Source organism: Penicillium canariense (genome assembly GCF_028826845.1).
Source record: "Penicillium canariense strain IBT 26290 chromosome Unknown utg000004l_segment0_segment0, whole genome shotgun sequence".
In the NCBI taxonomy this organism is placed as follows: Eukaryota; Fungi; Ascomycota; class Eurotiomycetes; order Eurotiales; family Aspergillaceae; genus Penicillium; species Penicillium canariense.
The window spans coordinates 2992113-3012478 of NW_026622731.1; the positions used below are offsets into that span (position 1 = coordinate 2992113).

General features: G+C 42.3%; 3 protein-coding genes across 3 annotated transcripts; all 3 read right to left on the minus strand.

Annotated features, from left to right (window-relative positions):
- Positions 1 to 10984: 10984 nt before the first annotated feature.
- Positions 10985 to 12147, minus strand: N7482_007389 (uncharacterized protein; the record flags this gene model as incomplete). Its single annotated transcript, XM_056689514.1, has 3 exons — positions 10985 to 11310; positions 11359 to 11566; positions 11713 to 12147. The coding sequence occupies 3 exons, from the start codon at positions 12145 to 12147 to the stop codon at positions 10985 to 10987; spliced, it is 969 nt and encodes a 322-aa protein (XP_056541943.1).
- Positions 12148 to 13029: 882 nt separating this feature from the next.
- Positions 13030 to 14445, minus strand: N7482_007390 (nuclear migration protein nudF; the record flags this gene model as incomplete). The annotated part of the gene is made up of 3 exons (XM_056689515.1): positions 13030 to 14133; positions 14188 to 14353; positions 14408 to 14445. The coding sequence occupies 3 exons, from the start codon at positions 14443 to 14445 to the stop codon at positions 13030 to 13032; spliced, it is 1308 nt and encodes a 435-aa protein (XP_056541944.1).
- A 1415-nt stretch (positions 14446 to 15860) lies between these two features.
- N7482_007391 (uncharacterized protein) lies at positions 15861 to 19582 on the minus strand (the record flags this gene model as incomplete). Its single annotated transcript, XM_056689516.1, has 14 exons — positions 15861 to 16003; positions 16061 to 16474; positions 16523 to 16629; positions 16682 to 17021; positions 17080 to 17216; positions 17266 to 17305; positions 17359 to 17879; positions 17928 to 18015; positions 18067 to 18151; positions 18198 to 18233; positions 18289 to 18336; positions 18398 to 18715; positions 18774 to 19214; positions 19271 to 19582. 14 exons carry the CDS (start codon positions 19580 to 19582, stop codon positions 15861 to 15863), a joined length of 3030 nt encoding a protein of 1009 aa, XP_056541945.1.
- Positions 19583 to 20366: the final 784 nt, after the last annotated feature.

A 20366-nucleotide genomic window follows, 5' to 3' on the forward strand; every position in this document is an offset into this window, starting at 1 on the left:
ATAGTATATTAACGATAGTCTTAGAGGAGGGAAAAACGTATAAAAGCGATACTAACCGATAAATAAGAGGTTAGCTAGCTACTTCTATAGTAGTAGTTATACTTACTTAGTAGCCGCTCTATCTCTCTTAGGCTCTCCTAGAGATAGAAAGATATAGAGATATAAACCTCTTACAGCGCTACTAGCGCTACCGGCGCTGCTAGCGGCGGCGGTAGTAGTAGTAGGAGAGGACGTCTCTCTCGCTAACGTATATAAGATCTCCGGGCTGCGCTTACTGTACTAGAAAGAGAAGAGAGAGAATTAAAACGTAGGATTAGCTACGCTAGTGCTAGCGAAGATACGGCTATAGGTATCGAAGGTATAGGCGTCGATATAGGTATTAATAAAGCTACCGCGGTTAATAAAGCTACCGCGGTTAATAAAGCTACCGTGGTTAAAGATATTACTACCGTAATAGTAGTAGCTATAGCTTCCTATAGGGAGGACTGTAGAGACGCTATTTCGATGAGGGTTAAATCGATTAACGGAGGGAGGACCTTTTAGCTTAATATAGATAAAATTCTGATTTAAACTAGGCCTTAGCCGTAGCTATCGGAGCTATTACGGCCGTCTCGGCTGCTAGCGACTATGAATATATACTATACGGCTTTATATATACGCTAAGGATAGGCTCTTCCCCTAATTTATAGTAGTATAATATATAAAGCCGAAGTACTTTATATACTACTCGGTATAGTGTTACGCGGTGCCGACTGGTCACTATGAGTTAGAGCGTCCGGGTGATACTTGCCTGGTTCTAACTGCGGATTCTAAGAGTATCTCGTAACCGTACCGTTGCTATGCTTAGCCTTACGTCGGGTTCGGGTCCTGTTGAGTATCTTACAGAACGTGCCAGAGGTGTGCGCTAAGTAGGTCAGTCACTGAGTGTTGCTACGAAGTGAGCTCCCCTGCTCGTAGGTTAGGTTGTCTTAAAGGTGAACTGTGAAGTAGAGTACTAAAGGTAGTAACTAAGTAATAATGTGTAATTAATCGCGAAGAACTAAATACATAATGCTAAATGAGTGTCTTTATATATCTAGTCCTTCGTGATAGTATAAGTGGTAGATAGTTAAGTGGTAGATAAGTCTTAGTACGATCTACCTATATACTAATCTACCTTTCTACTATTAGAGGTTATATATAGTTTTACTAGTATCTAGTACTTAGGACGTAATCTGAGTGCGGGTAAAATAGTAGCCGTTTCCTGTGTTATACTAACTATCTTATTATATAAGTAGGTATTATCCGTAGTAGTTAGCTGTAGGCCGTTTCTGGTTCTCTTTCCGGAACGTCTTAGGGCCTTCCGGGGTATATCTAAGTATACCGAAACGTACGTAATAACGTTACTCCTTAGCGTCCGTAGACGATTAGTTTACGGTTACTCCTTAAATAACTACGGTCCCTATATCTTCTTGAGGTCCGTAATATTATCCCCTCCTTTCTAGTCCTTTATCCTTAAAGGATTTCCTTTTAAATATTAGTGCCCCCTTAGGTAAGTGTAGTATTTTTCTGTTTTTCTTCTTGCTCTATTATATCTATTTATTATACCTAAACGTAAGGCTAACTCTATTCTTAAAGGTATTCCTAAACTTCCTATTCTACGCGATTAGGTCGCTAGTCGTATTCGTTAAGCTAAATATATCGTTATAAATAGCTTTATTGCGTCTGTTCCTTGCGATTATTATCGGGAATCTAGTAAAGAGTATATAATAGATCGGAGTCGTCGATATTCTAAGTGTGCTTCTTATACTTACGCTAGTCGGACGTATAAACGAGAGTTTTATACTAGCCGGGAATAGGATTTATTACGTTACGCTGAGAATAAACTTTCCTCCGATATCGAAAAGAATAAAAGTAAACTCGACTTATTAGAACCCGAGTTAAGCGATTTATAGTCTCGTCTCGTAGAGCTATATTAATAATTATTAAATAAATAAAAATAGTATTAGGAAGCTATATCTCGATAGCGTTATTTACGAAAATAAATAGCCTTCCTTAAGTAAAAAGGTTTTAAAATATTAGAATATAATACTAAATTATTAAGAATTCTTAATAAAAAGATATTATCCCTAGAGTAGGCTACTCTTTCTGCCTTTAAAGTTTAGTAGTTAGCGTCTACTGCTAAGAATCCGAACTTTAATTAGATATTTTAGGAGATTACTTAGTTACCTTTATCTTTCTAGGATAGTTTAGACGTTTCCGGGCTAGGTAGTTCCCCCTTCGCTAATAGAACTATTAAACTAGCTAGTAGTAGCCTATTAGGTTCTCGATAGGTTCCTATATATTTTCTAAGGTATCGTATCCTTGCTATTTTACGAGGTAATAAGGTTTCCTATTAACTTTATCCGTCGCTAGGATTTCCTCGACCTTATATTTATTCTCCGTTTCTTCCTCGATTTCTATATTAGTAGCGACTTTAGCGTTTCTAGGTACTTTTTCTAATAATAAGATATAAAATATTATATAGATACGTCGTATACTTTCTAGTAGCTTTAGTCGATAATTAAGTAGTCCTATTTTTTCTGTAATTTCGAATAGTCCTAGTTTAAGGTAATCGAGTTTTATATTAGGTCGTCTAGTGCGAATATTATATCGTAGGAGGTAAACTTTCTTCCTCTCTTAGAAGTCCGGCGCCTCCTAGCGTAACTAGTTATAGTAGAACTTTATATATATATTAAGAAACTCGATGTCTCTAGATAGTTAAAGATATAATTATTTTATCCCTATTACTAGTAGTTATAATAATTCTATAATTAGTTATTTACCGATAGGTTCTCCGATAATTATAGGATTAAGCCTATAATTTACGAAGAATAGTATTTCTTTAGTCGTCGAGTATATAGTATTATTATACACGAATTACGCTATTAGTAATAATCCTATCTAATTATTTTATTAGTAGTTTATATAATAACGTAGGTATTACTCTAGGGTCTAGTTAACTCGTTCTATTTATCTATTAGTTTAAGGATAGTATATAGTAGAGAGTCTATACTTAATACCGATCTAATCTATAAGTAATTACTATATATTAGATATAAAGAGTTTATCTCTATCCGAGGTAATCTTACTCGGTGTTCTATAGTTAGCGAATATATATCTAAGTAGTAGGTTAGCTATTATTTATACGTTAATAGTTTCGGTTATCGGAATTATATATATATATTTAGTTAGCCGATCTACGACTACTATAATTATATCGTTTCTTTCTAAGATAGGTAATTTCGTGATAAAATCTATAGTAATCTACTCCTATAGTCGGGTCGGTATTTCTGCTATTTATAGCTCTCTATATAGTACGTATCGAGACGGTTTATTCTGTTAATATAAGTTATATTACTAGATATATTTTTTAACTTTTCTGTGTATCGCTAGGATATAGTAGTTCTATATGATTTTCTCGATTATTTTTTTAATTCCTAAATATCCTTATATTAGTTCGTCGTAGTATAATTAGATAATCTTAGTCTATAAGTTTCTAGGAATATATACTAAACTATAAATATAGACTAAGCTATTTCTAGTTAGCGTAGTATTATTACCTAAAATCTTTTATATTAATTTATTATTAGTTATAGCTTCTTAAATCTTCTATAGCTATTCGTTATCTTATACTTCGCTAGTTACTACGAGGATTTAGTAGTTATAGATAATATATCCCTTATCGTTCGTAGTTAAGATAGTAGGTACTACTTCTTTAGTCCTAAGTTTATAGTCGGGTTATCGACTTAGTACGTCTGCGACTGCGTTTTCTATTTCTTTATAGTATACTATCTTAAAGTTATACTAGGCTAGGGTTTCTACCTATCTAGCTTATCGCTATATAAGTTTTTTTATTATTATAAAGTATATAAGGTTATAGTAATCTATCTATATAATTACGGTATATTTCGCTCCTTCTAGGTATGCTCTCTAGGTTTAGAATACTAATACTATAGCTAATAATTCCTTATCGTAGATATCGTAATTAAGCTCTGCTAGGATTATTTTCCGAGACTAAAAAGCGATAGGTCTAAGCTTACCGTCTTCTCCTAGTTATATAAGCTATACGCTAAGCGCGAAGTCTAATACGTCGGTTTCTATAATAATTAGTACGTCGTAGTTAAAGATTATAAGAATTACCTCTCTTGCTTTTTTATTATATATTTCTTTAAGTACTATAAACGAATTTTCCGCTTCGTCGTCCTATTTAAATAGTACTCCCTTTTTAGTAAATCGGTAGAGTCCGGCCGTATATTATAAGTATTTCGGAATAAGCTTTCGGTAGTAATTAGCTAATCCGAGGAAGCTCTAAATATTCTTAATATATATCGGTATTAGCTATTTAAGAATACTCTTAACCTTATCTTATTCTATCCCTAACCCGTCGGGGCTAATAGTATATCCGAGGAAACTTATTTCCTAAATATAGAACTTATATTTCTTGAATTTAAGTGTAACTTTTACTTCCCTTAGCTTCTGTAGCACTTTCTTATTATATTTAAGATATTCTTCCTTAGTTTTAGAGAATACGAGAATATTATCTAGATACGCGATAACGAACTTATCGAGATATTCTTCTAATACAGTAAAGATAAAGCGTTAGAATAATACGGGTATGTTAGTAAGTCCGAAGGGTATAATAGTATATTCGTAGTAACTAAACTTAGTCCTAAATGCCGTTTTCTATTCGTCTCCTACCTTAATTCGAAGTTAGTTATATACGTTAGTAATATCGTATTTACTAAAATATTTCGCTTCTTAAATAATATCTTATATCTCGCTAATTAGTAGTAGCGGATGTCGATCTTTAATCGTAATATCGTTAAGTTATCGATAATTAACGTATATCCGAAGTTCCCCTCCTTTCTTAGGTATAAATAGGATTAGGTATCCTACCGATAATTTCGATTTTCTAATATTTCTTTTTTTAAGATTATCCCTAATATATTCTTATAGTATCGTTGACTCCTTCTGCGATAGTAGGTAAATTAGTATAAATCTTAGTTCCTCGCTTTCCTTAATTTTAATCTTATAGTCGAATAGACTATATTCCGGTAGCTTACTATCTAGTAGTAGTGTAAATATATCCTAGAATTTAATATATTCTTCGGGGATCTTATATTCTCCTTCTAGCGCTCCCGTAGCGTAAAGGTACGTTTCTTCGTTACTAACGAGAATATATTCTTTAAGTTCTTTATTAGTTATATCTAGTCGTTATTCAGTTATCGCGATATCCCTAATATCGGTCGATCTCTTATTAGGCCTGCCTCCTAGCCGAAAACTCCTCTTAAGTTCTTTTTCGTAAGGGTTCTTATAAGTATCTACGTCCCTTTTACTAGGTCTCTTTAGCGTTTTTCGTATCTTATCTCCGGTCTATATCTCGCTAGTTTATCGATAGTTATATCTATTAAATAATATACGTCTTTATTACTAATCGATAACTAGGTTATACTTTCTTAGCTAGGGTACCCCGAGTACTATATTATATTCTCCGAGGCTTATAATATCGAAGTTAATTACCTCGAAGTAGTCTCCGATAACTACTAGTAATAGTCTACTCTTATACGTAATTCCTAGTCCTAGGCTCTCTCTATTAAGCCTAATAATAGGTTAAGGTCGTAGCTTTTCTACGCCTTAGATCTTATAGCAGTATTTATACCGTAGGCTTATAAAGTTTCCTACTACTCCCGAATTAAGTATTATTTTAGTTAATCGAAACGCGATATTAGTAGTGATTTTTATATATACGCCCTACGTAGTAGCTACGAGATACTATAGTTCGGTGTTTATCCTCCGGTCTCTATACTAGAGTCCTATATACTCCGAGCTCTAATTTAGTTTCTTTTCTTATTATAGCGGCTTTAGTTCTAGACTATTTTCGACTTTTCCTGCTATATATATCGTATATCCTTTATTATAGTATCCTATTATAGATCTAAGTCGGTAGTTAGGGTATCGTATATATCTTTAGTATATATATTTATCCTACTAGTATAGATAGAGTCCGTCCTCGATCTTTACTTTTAACTAGTATAGTTCGTATAACTAATTAGTAATTTCGAGGGCTTTATCGATTATCTAACTACTATTTCCCTCTTTATTTTAAAATAAGTTTTAGAGTTTATTCTATAGTTATTTAATATCTATAATAATATTAGCTTTCTAGGGTTTTTCTTAAGGCTATTTAGTTATATCCGTCCCTAGGAGCTAGGGTAGAGTCTCTAGGATCTCTAGGGTTCCTAGAATCTCGATTAGTATTTTTAGGATCCCTACGTCTTACTCCTAGTACTTATCGGATAGTTCCTAGGAGTTAATAGTATTCCCGGGACTATACTAGGTCTATCTTTAGCTCTCGATATTTTCCTAGTCTATCTCGGGGAAGTTCTCTATTATATACTCTACGCTATTTAGGCTATAGTATTCGATATCGTCCGTAAAGATATCCGTAGTTTTACTTTTCGTAGCGTTCTTTATAATCTCTACTCGGTCGTCGTAGGCGTATTCGGCCTCTTCTAGGCTTAGTTCCTATTCTTTAGGCCCCTTAGTTACTCGTAGCTATTAGGGTCGGACCTTACTATCCTAAGTAGCCCTTAGCTATTATAGCTTTACGTTATTACGTCCGTTATCTCGCTTATATATCTATAGTTTTATATTATTATATTTATTATACTTATACGCCTAATGTCCTAGCTTCCTATACTCGAAGTATAGGTTATTATCCTTCCGCCGTTTTTCTTCTTCGGTCGGGAGTCTCGCTACGTTAAGCTCTATTAGTCGTAGTCCGTAGGGGTCGCTATATAACTCCCTCGGCTAGTTTTATCGTTATCCTCGCCTATCTTCGTAGTAGCGGTATTAGTATAGTACCGTCCCTCGGTTATCTCTTTATCGCTACTCCTATCGCTAGAGTTTACGTTTATAAAGTCGATTATCGAATTTAACCGCGAGTTTAATTATCTTATAAAGTTCTTCCGGTCGGTTAATCCTTATAAGTTCGTCTTTAACGTCTTCCTTAAGTCCTTATTTAAAGAGCTAAATATAGGTATCGTCGTCGAAGTTAAGGTACGAAATAATTTATTAGAATTCGGCGGCGTATACGCTAGCTAATCTAGTCTATCGTAGCTGATTAAGTCGTCTCTCTACTATTCTTACGGTATCGATATTACTAAAGGTTTATTCTAATTTTTTCTTAAAAGTTTTGTAGGATACGAAGATTTCTTTAGTAACGTCTCCCTAATCCCCTAGGGGTTTATTATTAAATTCCCGGATGTAAGGCTTAAACTATTCGAATACCTATCTGCGGAGGTAGATAGAAGCGTAGATCACTCTATTAGCTTCTGCTATATAATTAATTAAGCGGAGCTATATATCTATTTAAGTTAAGAAAGAACGAAGCTTAGTTTATTTACTATAGTAAAACTTAGGTTTCGGTAGTTTAACCGTAGCCGGTATATAGATATTACTTACCTATACGAGCTATTCTTATAACTAGGATATTATCTCTATAAGTTATGTATTAGTAGGTATAGCGTTCGATCTACTCGAAACGTTACTTAAGGTGCTATTATTACCTACTATAATAACTATACTCTACGGTTTAAAGATAGGGCGATTAATATATTACGCGGTGCCGACTAGTTACTGTAAGTTAGAGCGTCTAGGTAATACTTACCTAGTTCTAACTACAGATTCTAAGAGTATCTCGTAACCGTACCGTTGCTATACTTAGCCTTACGTTAGGTTCGGGTCCTGTTAAGTATCTTATAGAATATACTAGAGGTATACGCTAAGTAGGTTAGTTACTAAGTGTTGCTACGAAGTGAGCTCCCCTACTCGTAGGTTAGGTTATCTTAAAGGTAAACTATAAAGTAGAGTACTAAAGGTAGTAACTAAGTAATAATATATAATTAATCGCGAAGAACTAAATATATAATACTAAACGAGTGTCCTTATATATCTAGTCCTTTATGATAGTATAAGTAGTAGATAGTTAAGTAGTAGATAAGTCTTAGTACGATCTACCCGTATACTAATCTACCCTTCTACTACTGGAGGTTACGTATAGTTTTACTAGTACCTAGTACTTAGGACGTAATCTGAGTGCGGGTAAAATGGTAGCCGTTTCCTATGTTGCACTAACCACCTTATTATATAAGTAGGTGTTGTCCGTAGTGGTTAGCTATAGGCCGTTTCTGGTTCTCTTTCCGGAACGTCTTAGGGCCTTCCGGGGTATGTCTAAGTATACCGAAACGTACGTGATGACGCTACTCCTTAGCGTCCGTGGACGATTGGTTCACGGTTACTCCTCAAATAACTGCGGTCCCCGCGCCTTCTTGAGGTCCGTAACATATAGCTAGTCTCTTTCTCCCTTAAGTAGAAGTAGTGGATCTTTAGGGTTAAAGCTAACGCCTATAAGCTACTACCTAATTTACTAAAGCTACGAGAGATACTATACTAAGGTCGCTAGTAGAAGATATTCTATAGAATCCTACCCTTCTATATCTTACTATAGTCTTCGAAGGAGGTCTTAATTAAAAGATTGCTAGTAATCTTAAACGTCGGCGTCGGGATAGTAGTAGTTTATAACTAGCTTCCCTAGGATAGTGTCTAGCCTATTAGACTATAGCCGAATTAAGTATATATTCTAAATATTCGTATATAAGTGTATACGAGCTCGGAGGATAGGTATATAGATAGTAAGAAGCGATACCTACTCTAGAAGAGACTCTTTTAAAAAGATCCTATTACGGTGTAGTATATAGAAATATTTATAGTAGAGGAAGACGCTCGAGCTAGCGAGCTATCCCTACTAGGATTTAATCTATTAATTCTTAGTGCTTCGGCCGTAGAAGAAGTAGTCTTCTAGCTAAAGATATAACGCTAACGGTAACGCTTCGTGTAAGGCTTCGGCTGATAGTAAGGCTTCGGCTAATAGTAACGCTTCGGCTAATAGTAAGGCTAATAGTAAGGCTGATAGTAACACTGACCGGCGAAGGGCGAGATGTGTATTACTAATTATCGTTATTTCTAAGCCTAGATTAGCCTATATAACGTACGGTAGAAAGCCCGTCGAAGCTACGTAGTCAAGATACTAATATAGTACGCTTATTACTATTCGTGTAGAGATTCCTACGTAGATCTATATAATATATCGAGAGTATCTATCGATAGTAGTATATATCTCGAATCCGAAGGGTTCTAGCTTTATATAACTATTAATATACTATATCTAGTTTAGCCTAGGGTAAGTATAAGCTCCTCTCCGGCGTTAGAGGTCTAACCGATGACGTTCGATAGCTTCCGGGTTGATTCTACGGTAGACCTCGTAGATTCTATCTCTAAATAAGTATTAGTAGTCTACTTACTAAGGACGAGGATAGACCTTAATTTACCGAGGATAGAAATAACCTTAGTTACGAAGGAAGATATATTATAGCCGAGAACTATAGCCTTTAATATCTCTAATCTAGTCCTCTATACCTAGAATAGCTTTAATCTTAGCTTCCTACCGCTTACGTTTTTTAGGATCGTCGACCCGAAGCTTTATTCTAAGCCGCTTACGAGCTCTGCGAAGACTACGCTTAGATAAGGGTATACCCTATTTTTTAAGCACTTAGAGAATCTCTTTAGTGCTTAGAGAGAGATAGAGAAGCTTATAAATACGCTTATCTAGAGCTTCGGTAGACTTCGCTAGATAGCTAATATTCTATAACTATAGGCAGTTATTAATTATATATATTATAACACTAACGCTATAGTCATTAAGCAGTATAATACGAATAGCTTCAGTAGAGCGCCTAAGTTAGATATAATCCTCGATCTCCTACCTATACAGGTCAAGAGGGATACGAGGTATTATAGTAGAGAGTAATACATAACAAGGGTAATAGCAAGGCCGATAGCGAGGGCTACAGCGAGGGTATTCAGCGACGGCTACAGCGAGGATATTCAGCGACGGCTACAGCGAGGGTATTCAGCGACGGCTATAGCGACGGAAACAGCGACGGAAATAGTAACGGCCACAGCGAGGATATTCAGCGACGGCCACAGCGACGGAAATAGCAACGGCTACAGCGAGGATATTCAGCGAGGGTATTCAGCGACGGCCACAGCGACGGTCACAGCGAGGATATTCAGCGAGGATATTCAGCGAGGATATTCAGCGACGGAAACAGCGACGGAAACAGCGACGGCCACAGCGAGGATATTCAGCGACGGCGACAGCGACGGAAATAGCGAGGGCGACAGCGAGGGCGACAGCGAGGGCGACAGCGAGGGTATTCAACGCCTAGGGATATCGAAAGTTAGCAGATTATATAGTATGAATAGCTTCATCTTACCACCTAGGATAGCGGCAAGAAATGGCGTCAAGATGGGGGGGGTCAGTAGAAAATGGAGAATCTATTTTTGTATGGGAAAGATAGTATAAAATACGATTCCTGCGTTACAGAGCGGTCCCTAGGGCGGTCTAGAATATGCATATTATACACTTTCTTCGGGTGGCCGCTATCAGCTTCCGTAGACGTCCCCTCTGCCCTAGAATCGTTCTCCTCATTGTGATCATCATCTTTGGACCACCTATCGACAAATAGTTATACGGGAATGAAGTAAGATGTTTTACATTCTTCTACGTTTTGCTCAAGTTTCCTTCCTGGGGACAGGTAGACTGGAAAACGCACAGCCCTGTCGAACGACAAAGAACTTAACTACCACTACCACTCTATTTTGTGGATCTCTAAGAAAACCTAAGCATAGTCTCAGGGATTTCAGGTAGCCAAGCTGCAGGATCTAAAGGGGTGTTATGAATAACGATATCTTTGGGACTGTCAGTCTGATACCGCCCATAGCCAGTACAGATCAGTACCTTGGTTTTGTGAATCAACTCGTCATTTTAGGCTACGAAAATATATGTCTGCTACCCGTAATGGACTCTGCAAATGAGATGAGCTAGACGGGCTGTTGATAACTAGTTGACATCCAATTCTTTCAACACAGTTTGTTCCCACTCTTCTAAAAATTTGACGACAAATGAATCCTCATAGAAAGCCTCGTTCCAGATTACGGAAAGACACATCCTATCGCTCCGAGTCCAGACGTTTGTGAGGAGGAGGCGATTGATAGCTTCAATGGCAACCCACCATTCCTCCACGTCAATTGTCGATGCTGAGCCCTCATTCTTTGCCTGCAGGTGATCATTGATCAATCCAATAGAGCTCAGCTCTGGATGAGCAGGGGCGTGTAAAGGATCTGGAGGCTGGGTGTTGAGCAGCTCAAGTACCTTGTTAACATACTCTGCTTAGAAGCCAAAAATGTTTCGCGGCTCATCCTTGCTCAAGTTACGTCTATAGCCGTAGTGAAACTCAGCGGCAATTGACTCAAAATATTTGTGTACAGCAAGATCGATGCTGACAGGAATACCAGTATGGTAAATGCTGGCTGCAGCCTCTGGTCCATTATAAGGGACCGGGAGATACTTGCGGAGATCAATCGCATTGAATCCAGTGTACTTGCCGCCGCCTTGGCCACAAGTCTCAGAATTGAATTCATGCTGTGCATATGGTAGCGTGGTGATGACCAAGGCAGATGGATTGCAGCCGTGAGAGTGAGGCCACAGGATTTGCAGGCACTAATAATACGCTGCGTCATATCTTCAGAGAAATAAGACATTATGCGCCGAGGGGTGGTCGGGATCACATTTGGTAGGGTAGAGATCGATATAGATGGTAAACCGCGGATGAAGACACCCAGCTCCTCATCAGCAGCTTGAGAAGTCGCTGCTGTTGTCTCAAGCTGTACAGCCGCAGCCTGATCTAGAGATGGAGCGAGATACTTTGCCTCCAAACCATCCAATTGGATTTCCTCGGATGGACCATTTGACAAAATGCGAAGAAAGGCGGTCTGAAGATACATCAGGCCGATGCCATCAATGCGCCAATGTGGCACACGGAAGAGCAACTCCCGAGCCTGGGGAAGGTAAAAGAGCAGAAAGAGGGATGATGGCTGCTCTTTTTCGTATATATCGTTCGCGGAGCTCCCTGGATCGACCACCAAAGTTTCCTGGACCCATGCATCTACCTCTGTAGAGGATGGAACGGTGTAGCGGAATCGAGTGCCAGACTCATCCGGCATGGCTGCAATCTGCGGGTATTGCTTTCGGAGAGCCTTCCATGCATGTTGAACTTCATGTACTGGCGGCAGAATCTTGAGTCGAAGAGTGCACTAAATCAGATAGTGCTGCTTGTTCAACGGGGCACCAGCATCGGCAATAACACGGTAAAAGTGCTCAAGAGAATCAAATGATCGCTCATAGCAGCCAGGGGAGACTTTTGTCCATTGCATGATGTGGTAAGGAATACAGAATATCAAAGCAAGGATAAAGCACATCGTCGGCGCGACGGGGGTGCAAAAGAGAGGGTGGGCCACATTTACATGGCAGGACAGGCAACAAAGGACTACTGTAGAATGGGCCGGTACAAAAATAGATGTACCGAAACAATAGCCAATCAAGTATTTTCAACAGGGAAAAGAAAGTGATCGCCGGTGGGGGCCGTAACAGCCCAGCTATATAGATAAGGAAGGGTGGAGTTGGGGCGGTTTTTCCAACCTCCCGGTCCTCTCCAATTTTTGCCATACCTTTCTTTATCTTCAGCAGGAAATTGGGATTCGCCATGACTGGACAATTGACTTGGCTCGTTACCAGGTGCTCCTCGGGTTTAGGAGAAGCGTTTGTGCGGGCCATTCTCGCCAATTTTTTGCCATCTGAAGCTCTGCAAAGATATAATTGACTTCGTCTGAGTAGGGTTCACAGTATGTCTTGTAAAGGAAACTCGGTCAAGTATGCAAAGCTTTTTGAAGCTCACTATTGTCTCGGTGACTTTGGAGGCCACAAACTTTCCCACATATTTGTTCCAATAGAATGGCATGTGGAATGTAAGTCGAAGAGATGGGCCCTCTATTAACTACTACCTATAATCTACACCCGAATAATTCTATAGAGGCAAAGAACATAGTTCATGTGAATATTCGTACACAGGAGTCTGTGCTTCCCGTGCCAATCACGCACCGCAATTCAGCTGCGGTGCCGGGTCTCTGCTCGGCTTCTGAATTTCCCATCGCGCTGGGGGCCCACCGAATACAGCTCACAAAACCCCCAGGTATCTCAATGGTCCTTGCCAACCTCCCATTCTCCGAGAGATCCCAGCAGCGAATAGTTTGGTCGTCACTCACACTGAGCAGATATTTCCCTCCAGGGTGAAACACCAACCCTTGGACCCAGTTGTTATGGCCAACCAAGGTTTTGATCAACCTCCCTCTCCAATCCCAGAGTTTAATGGACTTGTCCCTTCCGCCTGTAGCAACAAATTCCGCCGAGCTGTTGGGAGGTGGAGGGCCTTTCAACCCCGCTAATTTTGCCAAGTATGGATAACTGGCGGCCGGAGCAAAGACGCAGCATTCGATATAATTATCGTGGCCCAGTAGAGAAGACTTCGCTTCACCGGATGTAAGGTCCCAAATTGTCGCCGCTTGGTCGCGGCCACCGGAGACAAGCCACTTTCCATCAATGGAAGGGGAAAAGCTATAGATCCAGTCACCAGGCGAGTGTATCGTCCTAGTGCAGAATCCTGTCGATGCATCCCATATTCGAATAGATGCGTCCCGACTGGCCGAAACAAGTATATTTGCACCCGGTCGCAAAAACCGTACAGAGGAGATGGTATGATCGTGGCCGGAAATGGTTCGAATGTTGGCGTAGTTTTTACTTGGATCCCAGATCTTAATTGTGAGGTCGTTTGAGGACGATGCAAGCAGTATTTTGCCCTTTGGGCCGCCAAAGTCAACACCTGTCACACTTCGCAAATGGCCCTTAAGTGTTCTCTCCAGACCACCAAACTCCCAATCCCATATCTTGATGGTGCAGTCTTCCGAGCCAGAAGCTAGCGCAGAGTATACTGGGTGAAACGCGATGCATGTTACGGCTCCCCTGTGAGACTCCAGGGTATGGGTTGCGGTATTGGGAAGCCAATTATGTGGATCACAATTTGGTCGTGCTAAGGCCTGGGAAAGAGAAGATAGCTTGGATTGTAGGTCATCTACTCTTGACTCCAGTTCCATGATCTGGTAGTCGTCAGTCTACCTAGATCTGGCAGCCAACACGCTATCTCCACTTACCTTCCGCTGCAGTCGTGCAGCGTTGGTCCATTTTCGCTGCAGTAGCCCCGCATACATCTTGACTGCGTCGTCTGAGAAGCAATCTTTCAGATGTAGCTCTTCTCGTAATATTTTGGCGCATTGTGATGCATTGATGGACGACAGATAGCCTATCATAGCTTTGTGTCTATAACCGCGTTAGTACTCCGTAGAAAGCCAGCAAGGACGTTCAAGCACCTACAATTCGGCTGCCTGTCGTTCTGTCAATACATTCATCATCGCGATTCACTGAATATGAGACTAAGAGCTACAATGTGTTTAGGAACGAGAAAATATTTTCTTATAAGTGAGCCCCTTTGCCCCCGTGAGCTTTGTGCATGAGCCTGGCGCGGCTGCATGGATGAGGGCAAATCACATGATTGAGGGGCTCAAAGCGAGGAGAGACATATAATTCAATCGCGCTATTGAAATTCCTGCAGTAACGGGGTATGTCTAGATGGTTAGCTTCCCCCCTTTTTAAGGATTTCTTAAAAGAATATGGTTACTTTGAGCGGTCTTTGGTATATGCACCTATATGGACAGGATAATGTCTGGCGGGTGGGGCTTTCCTGTCTCGGCTGCCGCCGCTTTTATGAGGGCGCTCAGGCTCAGACTTAGTGAGTAGATATCAGCACAGGCTCAGACTCAGTAATCTGGTCAGTGGAGTTATATAAGTAAAGACTAATACTCAGTGATTATTTAGTGACCAACCAGGGCCGCTTAGTGATTATACGCAGAATTACTTAGTAATCACTCAGTACTTAACTAACTAACTTAACGTACGTCCCAGTTAACAAGAACACCCGGCTATCCGGAACACCCACCTAGACCTGGGCAAAGACCGGGTCCCGGTCCGCCAAATCTTAGGACCGGGACCAGACCCTAAAGAAAAACTAAGGGCCGCGAAGTAGCGAGGACCGCACTACGGTCCCTCCGTACGGTTCCCCGGAATTTTATATTTTATACTTTCTAGTCTTTATTGAAAGAGTAGTCTAGAGGAGGTTGGGGTAGCTCTGGCATTGTTGAATAGTGGTCGCAATTATGTGACCAGCAAAGGTGCACCTATCATGCGGCTAAAACGGAGAGCATATTCACGAGGGCTCCGACTGACTCACAAGGTCTCGCATCATAGTCAGAAGATGAGGCATTGCGTCCACTAATGCTGCTGCTCGAGGTCTATATGCCGGAGACGCGAGATAGCCACCTTCGTCATCTTCTCGGTGAGCATGACAGAGAACGTGTGAGAACTGTCGGTGACGACGATGGAGGCCTCGGTCACGACGGACAAGTTGCTGTTGGGAATGTACGCACACCGGTCAAGTCAAAATCAAGGTTTCCGCAGAGACCAATGAACCCAGTGATACCACAGTCGACACAGCAAATGTTGACAGCATACGTCGCGGTGTCCGCAGTGTTATTACCTGCAATTTTGAGGAAAGGATGTGGAAATGAACTTGCAGTGGACTTTTATTTTGATTGTTTTATGAATAAAGCTTTGAATTCAACGATATTAACATATGCAGCACATTCTGGTATATTAATTCCTAAAGCGAAACCCAGACAAGTGTACTCTTTGTAATCCGTCTCAAACAAAAAGAAAAGACATAAGGAAATTTCATAGTTAAGTCGTGTTTAGAAGTATAATAAGAAAATAATCAGTTCAGACCCAAGATCAGGGGGAGGACGGCCGCATTGCAAATCTGGATAGCGAGCGGAGCAATCGCAATAGTAGCGGTCGAGTATTCACCAGGCTTAATCTTCCAGCCCCAAGGAGTACCGAGGGCCATATAGATCATCACTAGAAAAGACAAGGTTAGTCAGATGTATTTCATCATGGAAAGCCAGAAAAACATACCAGCACCAAGGAACAAGCAAATAGCCCAAGTATACTTGAATTGCTTCACCATCTTGTCAAGACCAATGAAGAAACCAGACGGACCGGGCTCTTTGGCAGTCGACGACCACTCGATGTTGACGCTAAACGCGTGGCACAGAATAGCTTTGGCACAGTTGAGACTGATGCCACCGAAAAAGATAATCAGGAACGGGAGCCACAGCGTGGATTGAAGAAGGGCCTTCCAAAAGACCACCTCCTTCAGCTGATGACGGGCCATGCTGAATGCAACCGAGCCAATACCGTTGAAAACGACAACCAAGGATATCCAAATACCCCACGATGGCAGGTAGATGTGATCGATTTCGGAGTTGAAGAGACCGACAATGACGTAATTGACAGTTGCCAAAAGCATACCGGAGGCGATTGCATAGTCTGTCGATATTAGGCCAGGATTTGGTGACGAAGGCTCGAGGGACTTACAGGTAAAAATGTACGCAATGATGGTTACCTTGCTAGTGACAGGCATGTTACTCCATAGGAAACGAAGGAAGAGTTTCGTCACTGGGCCCCTGTATGGCCATTGGTAGCTGGCTCGCGCATTAGCAGGTGGAAACTTTCGAAGATCAAAAAATTACTCACAAGGGGTGAAAGACGAGCTCGTTACAACCGTAGGCATACTTCTCCCAGCGCGTCAACTCGTCATACAAGGTGAGTGACACGCCCTCCTTAAAGTCGCGATTGTGGTAAGTAGCCAGACGAACTGTCATGCCCTGCATCTGCAGCCGAAGACTGATATCGAAATCCTCGGAGACGTGCGCATCAGACCACCACTTTGTCTGGCCATCCGAAGGATCCACAAATTGAATGCTCTGGATAGCCTTCCACCGGAGAAAGGCGTTGTGGCCGACAAAGGGAGAGACATCGCCACCGCCGACACCGTACTTGATAGCTGTGTAGACGACGTCGGTGAAATAAGCGACTGGGTTTGATGTGTGAGTTAGTGATTCATCAATCGGGTGTTGGAAGGGACGACACACTTCCGTTCTCAAACGTGTTGTGGACCACTTGCATGACACCGGAGCCGTGTTGAATAATTGCGACCTCGGGACTCTCGTGCATCTCTAGGGCTCCGTAAAGGAGGCAGTCCACAGGGACTCGGGTATCGCAGTCGATGCTAGTAATCGTCAGAGCGCGTCACGGGAGATTATTAAAGGACCACATACATAAGAATGTGTTCGCCGATACGAATGTTTCCTTCAGCCCCTGCATGAAGTTAGAGATCTTTGTCGCTGCGAGGATTGAAAAGTAATACTCACAAGTGCGACCCTCATCTTCAGCGAGCATATTAGCGAGAGCCTGCTTGTAGATCCGATCATCATCCTCAACAGTCAAGTCATCATTGGTACATTCGCGCTGTTGGCACTCCAACTCAGTCAAGCGAACCATTTCATCTTCGACCCTATTCGAGAAAGCGAGACCGTAGTTCATGTTACTGGCCTTTTTGAACTTTCCCTTGCGCTCGAAGCCAATCTTGTTCGCGATAGCCTGGGGGCTGGTGGCGTCTTCTTCGTTCTCGGCTTCGGTGCTCTCTTCGACTGGCTTGGACTTGCGGAACCAACTGAAGCCCCCTCGTTTCTTCTTCTGAGATCCTTTCTTGTTGGGGAGACGGGCTGTGTAGCCGATTCCGTTCTCACGGTAGTATTGTCTGCGGGCTTCGGCCAGCTCGGGCTGGATACACTGCATACCGTCATCGTTGATGAAGACGGATGCGGTTCCTCCCTGCTCCTCGTAGTATTGAACGGCGGCAAGGACACTCATAATCGTCGGGACAATGACCCTATGGAGTGTTAGCTTTCCGCCTTAGACTATGATATAGCTCTCGTACCCTTTGAGTCCCTCCTTGTACACAGGCATTTGAATGGTGATATGGGGCAGTTCATAGTCACGGTGAAACTTGCGGCTTGGTTTGATAGCTATGGTGGGTCAGTATTTTGATGGAGTAGTAAGTGAGAGGGAAAACAAACCTGAGTGAAACTTGGAGTTCTTCAAGCAGAAGCTGGCTGGGAGGAAAAGCTGGAAGGCGCTGGTAACAAGGACAATGAAGAAGAACTAATGCATGTTAGTGGTATCCGAAATGGCCACTGAAGAGACTTACCAAAGAGAACACCGCGAGTGGTGGAATGGTCACAACCTGTGCCGCGTTAGTATGACGATGCGGCCACCTACATGGAGATGAGTAAACCTACCAATGCAAATCGAATGTAGTTTCCGTCCCAGGCGTACTCATGGATTAACTGGCAGATACGTTAGATTGGGGCGAAAGTGGAAACCCGGAGAAGCGATGTCCGAACTCACCCGAGACACACCAAGCGACTGCGTCAGAACCACCAGCATGATAGCAAAGCTGATCTTGAATGTATGGATTCGGTGTACTGGCCTAGGAGCCAGGTTGCCTTCCAGGTCAACGGGAGTTTCGTCATCCTCAACGCCCTCTTCTAAGGCAACGGCCTTGCTGTATACCTCATGTTTCTCATCGAGTGCTCCACGGACCAGGGTAATAGTGCTGTTGGCCTTGGTTGAGACCTGAGTTGAAAGCTGCCTCTCGGTGTCCAAGTCGAGCGGAGAAGAGCGTCCGGAAATGCGGGGGGTGGTCACGTTTGAGATACGACGGTTCTGCAGAATGAGAAAACTTCAGTCACTGGTGCACATAATAAGCAGCTTCAACACTCACCTTCTTTCCAAGCTGTCTCTCAACATCGAAAGCCACGTTGAGAATGGCGCCGGCGTCGTGCGACCAGACCAGCACGAGCCTCTCTTGCACTATAATGCAAGCTCGTGCAAAATGAGCCAGCTCGGAACTGACGTCGTTCAGACAATAGACAATAGGGATACGAGCACTGGTGCTCTCGACAATGAGACTCTTCTGACCCGGCATAATCGAGTCGATCAAAGTAGATGTGAATCGAGATGACATAGCAACTGCAGCCGTCTCACCCAGCCGGGTAATGGCATCACCCAATGCTGGATTGACATTGTACGGAAAGAAAGAATACTCGTCGTCGGGCAGGCGAAGAGCGATGCAAGTCGATGACCAATGTTGGAGGCCACTCTCGACTTCACCTTCATCAAACCAGCCAAGCAGAGTTGCTCGTCGGGCGAGGTATCTCGCCATCTAAACGATTGTTAGTATTTTCTGTTGAATGAATTTTGGAGAAAATTGGAACATACCGAGCTAGGATCTTCCCCTTCCCCCGACTCAGAGATTGACGGAGAGGCCAGAGAATGCGCAACTGAAGGCGGGCCTCGCCGTGAGCGAGCAGAGATTCCAGGCAAAGGACTGAGCAAGAGAACCCGCCCAACCTCCGCTGTGTCAAGGTGCGGCGTGGATGACCTCGATGGCAAGTAGCCAAGCTCGATAGTTTCCTCCTGAGCATGACTGTCAACGCGACTTTCAATATGACTCTCGACTGAAGGAAGCGGCCACTCTCCTGACTTGGCCGATTCCTTAGCGAGGGAAGCTTCTGCTTGATTAGTACCCATGATTGCACCCTGACCTGTGCTATAGGAGAAACGAGTGGATGACCCCGCAGAGGAGTAGATCTATGGAACCGCTGTCTCTCCAAATTCGCACTTGAGAGGACCCAGAATGTATAAAAACAAATAAAGCTCAGCAGCTTAAGGTCAGCAACACGAAATCGGCTGATAAGCGAAGAAGAAAAAAAACCCCGGTCCAGAGTTCGATATGGAGAGAGCGGCAAACTAGGACGGCCATCGCCGGTGCATGGGGATTTGAAATACGACAGATAAGTCGAGGCAACTGAGACTATTGAAAAGGGGCTCTGAAAGCCGATACTGAAGTGCGTTCTACAGCCGAGGAGTGGCATCCATCCAATATCGGCCTGAGATAGGGCTGGCATGGCCACCTCTGGGCTCGAGTGGATCCATGGCCAGCATTGAGCTAGCTACTGCACTATTCGGGTAATCCAGCTTGTCCTGTGTACGTTGGGATGTTTGTTATCAGGCAAATTCGGGTGCGCCGGATAGCTAGCGAGTAGCAAGGCAACCTTGGGAAGCGCTATGTTGGGTCGGCTTTCATGGCCGTCAAAGCAGTTCGCCATGATTCAGAGGGGCTCGCTGATCGCGGGCAATTTGTGGCGAGGGTTCGTGCCGCTATTGATTTTCAGGAACAGTTCGCGAGGCCCGAGCACCGCTAGGAACGCCCCGATTCTCCACCTAATTGGCTGGTCGCTGCTGTCACTTTCTCACTTGAGCGGCAAGAGTTCTAAATTGCCGCAGGGGGGTAATAACCTAAATTTCGAGATCT